Source organism: Agrilus planipennis, unplaced genomic scaffold (assembly GCF_000699045.2).
Source record: "Agrilus planipennis isolate EAB-ADULT unplaced genomic scaffold, Apla_2.0 scaffold105, whole genome shotgun sequence".
Taxonomy (NCBI): Eukaryota; Metazoa; Arthropoda; class Insecta; order Coleoptera; family Buprestidae; genus Agrilus; species Agrilus planipennis.
The window spans coordinates 234,130-238,495 of NW_020438878.1; the positions used below are offsets into that span (position 1 = coordinate 234,130).

The window sequence follows — 4,366 nt, forward strand, 5'->3', positions numbered from 1 at the left end:
TGAGACTTGGAATGTAACCAATAATAAAATAATATTTGAATATTTTTTCGATTTATTTCGAATTGTTCCTTTTTCTTATTTCACTTGATGATTCTTTCCCCAACTTTTCTATTAATATTTATTTGAGGTTCCTTTGGTCATTACTGTTACCCTTCTAGTGTTATATCTTTTGCAAATATAAATAGTAAAATCGAATGAGAAGAAATAAATACATTCGGTAATCGTTACCAATGTCAGGCCCATGAATAAACCAAATAGTCCTCCAAGGTAGGCTAAGAAGGTTTGTTTTATTGTAATATGTAGTAGCTACGTTTATTTATTATACGGAAATTTATGTAATTATACCTATATTATTACTTACCCAGCACGCCACCCCACGTGGTTTTTGCTACCAATGTACCTTTGTACCCCACAACGTCTGTATACGAGAGAAAAACTTTTGTCGAATGTTTCGGAAGCTTATTGTCTCTAAAATAGTAAAATAGAAAGTTTATCACCAACCAAGAAACAACAATATTTTGGGGCATTACCCATCACCGATTGCCTTTAAGATAGTTGTCGAATATAAATGTGATTCGCAACCTTTTAAACATCCACAATACTTTTCCGAATTTTTGCTGATTGAACTTAACAACATATCTTCTGTCCGAATGTCGTTTTGAAGATAAATAGCTGTAATTAAATTTCTTTTCATAATTAACTTTTTNATTTTTGTTTTGTACATACATTAAAGTGCTTAACTGACTTTTTTGTTAGTTGACTTTCAATGTCTACAAAACCGAGCATTTTTGAGAAATTCGAAAATTATTGACGTCAAACTGCACTTGCAGTTACAGTGTACATTTGTGACGTACTGTACATAAGACGATGATGCTATATGGACTTAACGTGTCGATTTAAAAATCATAATAGTTAAGGCGCTTCATTAATTTGCTTTAGATTACTTGTTAATATCTTTATTATTTATGAAAGCGCGCATCTATATTATTTAAAATTACAAAAGTTTTAATACAAACGGTTTTCTATATTTAAAAAATAGAAAAATTCTCTAGGGAAATTACAAATTATTCAAGCCATCGACACAGTCGCAAGATATAATTAACACACTGAAAATTTTTGTTTTAAGATGAGATACACTATCTAAATTTGATAATGTCCAAGTAAACAGTTGATAATAATGACGCGTCTTCCTAAAACATAAAATAGATATTGAAGAAGACACTAAGCACCGGTACCGATGTTCAGCCACATTGCTTGGTCTTATACCTCAGTAAACTGTTATGTAAGTAGGCAAATGGGAAAAGCTAAGCAATTTCATATTCTAAATATTAACTAAAACTACTTTGACAAAGCAGTTTTATGTCATATTAAATGGTTAATTACATTTGTATGCACAATTTCTTATGTATTTTCCTAAATGTAGTCTTATATTTTTATAAAAAAAATGGAGCGAACAAAATTAAAACTTACTTGATTCTCTAAAAATCGATAAGAATTAATCCGAAATAACGCCATTGCAAAAAATTCTTATTCTTTCTTAACAAAATTGAATAATTTGACACTGAAATCTAAACTGTTATTCAACTATTCGACCTATGTATTCGACACGCACAACCCAACAATCTCCTCAGACCTCAGAGGCAACCCAGCAATTGAAAAACCATTGAAAATTTATACTATGGCAAAACTGAATTACGACCATAGATAATGTGACGTCGAGCATAAAAAACTGAGAAATATTAACATCAGTGTGAATATGGTGTGAATGCAGTCACACAGTAGATAATGGGGATCCATAGAATGTCTGGATAAGGGTTTACTAATTTCAACACGAATTAAAAACGAGTAGGTACTGATTTGAGAAGTTTGAAATTCAATTTTCATATAACTTACTTAATTTGCAGCAAAAAGTTAAATATGCATTAGGAAAATTCAGGTACGTTTTGGTTTAAAAAAGTTTTTTCCGAAAGTAAAAGGTAGTTTCATAATACTTTCTCTTTTTAGTGAGTACCAGAGCAGAATTTGGAAATCTGGATGTCAAAAGTGGTGAAAACTGATAACCTACGCCTTTATTGTAATTTATTTGAGTATTTTCTCATATTAGGACATTATTAACGTTTGTATTCATTTAAGAAGTCTGTGGAGTCACCTACTACAGTAAGTATAGATAATGTTTCACATTTCATGCATATTTCTTTGTCTTCTTTCATAATGCAGTATTTTCTTATATGCTATTCTTATATTATTTATCAAAAGTAACATAAAATTCGTTGCATTTATTTAATGAACTTATATAACTTATAGATTGATATATAACATGTATGGCACTCTTCCAGATGGAACTTCCTCAATCGTGTGACACTTTTGTTGCATTACCCCCTTTGACAAAGCATGGTGTGATTTTTGGTAAAAATTCTGATAGACCAAAGGGAGAAGTTCAAGAAGTTGTCTATTTCCCAGCTTCACAATGTTCAAATGTTATAAAAGTAGGTTGCAATTTGACTCTTGTAAATTAAACTAATTTTAGATATATTTCTTTTGTAGTGCACTTATATTGAAGTGGAATATTCGGGACCTAGAAAGGCTGTTATTTTAAGTAAACCATCATGGATGTGGGGTGCAGAAATGGGGGCCAATGAGTGTGGAGTTGTTATTGGTAATGAAGCAGTTTGGACAAATAATACTAATGGTGAAAATGATCCTAGTGTAAAAAGACTATTAGGAATGGATTTAGTAAGGTCTCTTTTTCACTCACTACTTTTTTGTTATGTTTTGTCCACTTAAAATTTGTTTTTCGTGTTTCAATTTCAGCAAATTATACATTATATCTATATTGCTTTTTATTTGTAGATTGGGATTGGAACAAAGTTCTTCAGCAACAGAAGCCTTAGAAATTATTACTAATTTGTTAGAGAAATATGGACAGGGTGGTCCTTGTGCTGAGGAAGATTCTGGTTTAAGTTACCATAATTCTTTTCTAATTGCTGATTCTTCTACTGCTTGGATTTTAGAGACATCTGGAAAGCAGTGGGTAGCGGAACAGATCTCGAGTAAGGCTCTTTTTAAATTTGCTCAAAGGGTCATTATTTTTAACTCTGTTTTAAGGTAAAACACTAAAAAATGTGTATTTTGGAAACCATTGACTAAAAACTAAGTAAAACTAACAATTGTCTGAGGAATTTTATATAGAATTAAATTATCTTGAAAGGTTTTTCTTGTATTGTCAATATTTTAGCTGATATTTATGTGTAATAATGACTTCTTAATTTTTCATTTCCAAAGTTTATAAGTATATCAAAAAATTTAGTGTTTACTTTGTTGACACACGGATCAGTTTTATAGACTATGTAATTCGTCACAAAATGACTTGTAGTAAAAAGATTCCAAAACGTAATTCAGGAGTAAAACAATACATACAAAACCATGAATTGAATACTTCTTTTTTGAATTACAAGCTTGTTCTTTTTGGAATAATTCTTACCTTTTAAACATAACTGAACTGTTTATTTACTTGGAATATGAAAAACATATGTACTATACATATATATTTTAGGTGGGTGTAGGAATATTTCTAATGGTTTATCAATAACTACCAAATTTGATAGGCATTCCAAAGATTTGTTTGACTATGCCAAGGCACAAGGATTTTGGAATGGAGAGGTATTTTAGAAGCATATTTTGAGTAAAAAATGTCTTACTTTTTTTTTGTTAGGATGAATTTAATTTTTCTGAAGTATTTGGTGGTGAAAAGGTACCAGGGAGTGATCGTTACATTGAGGGTCAAAAATTATTAAAAAAATATACAGAAACTAATGATTTTAAAGAAGTAGATATGTTTAACATCTTAAGGGATAGACAATCAGGGATATGTAGACCTTGTGATAGTCCTTTTCCAACACAGGGTAGCCAGGTAATACTCAATCTTGCTTTAATGAATTTTATTCTTAATGGATTCAGTTTAAAGGTTTCTGTGTTAAGTTCTACTAGACCGAGTGTTCACTGGTTTACCGCCACCCCCGATCCTTCAATATCAGTTTATAAACCCTTCATATTCACTCCAAATGCTATTATTTCTAAACATACTATATGTCCAGAAGAAAGGGTAAGTTTTTATGATATTTAGTCTTTTTTCGTATTTTATACAACTACATTTAAAAAATCTACCTACATTTAATTTGTATAAAATAATTTATTTCTGTACTTTTTTTAATTTAATTTCCCCTTAAAATGACAAGGTATTTTCCTTTCTCATTAACAGTAGACTAGCGGTAGTATATTGCATAATGGAAACCCTAAATTAATTAATTCATCAATAAGTAAATATGAGTAAAGAACAATTTCTAATTCTTTTTAAAAAAAATCTTGG

General features: G+C 30.0%; 2 protein-coding genes across 4 annotated transcripts in view; one reads left to right on the top strand and one right to left on the bottom strand.

Annotated features, from left to right (window-relative positions):
- Positions 1-1,658, bottom strand: part of LOC108737743 (probable citrate synthase 2, mitochondrial) — a 19,903-nt gene extending 18,245 nt beyond the window's left edge. The window contains exon 1 of the mRNA XM_018470829.1: positions 1,471-1,658. Coding sequence (XP_018326331.1) covers positions 1,471-1,515 — 45 coding nt within the window. The 5' untranslated portion in view covers positions 1,516-1,658. The remainder of the gene's footprint in view (positions 1-1,470) is intronic.
- Positions 1,659-1,746: 88 nt separating this feature from the next.
- LOC108737744 (secernin-3) lies at positions 1,747-4,330 on the top strand. 3 transcript variants are annotated; one of them, XM_025981456.1, is made up of 9 exons: positions 1,747-1,845; positions 1,905-1,936; positions 2,005-2,157; positions 2,305-2,486; positions 2,545-2,738; positions 2,851-3,050; positions 3,554-3,660; positions 3,713-3,910; positions 3,965-4,330. In XM_025981456.1, exons 4-9 carry the CDS (start codon positions 2,322-2,324, stop codon positions 4,121-4,123), a joined length of 1,023 nt encoding a protein of 340 aa, XP_025837241.1. In that variant the 5' UTR covers positions 1,747-1,845; positions 1,905-1,936; positions 2,005-2,157; positions 2,305-2,321; the 3' UTR covers positions 4,124-4,330. The 3 variants fall into 3 exon arrangements, with proteins under 3 accessions (XP_025837241.1, XP_025837242.1, XP_025837243.1); XM_025981457.1 differs by having other exon boundaries at positions 1,755-1,849; XM_025981458.1 differs by having other exon boundaries at positions 1,770-1,936; positions 2,337-2,486; positions 3,965-4,328.
- The last annotated feature ends 36 nt before the right edge of the window (positions 4,331-4,366 follow it).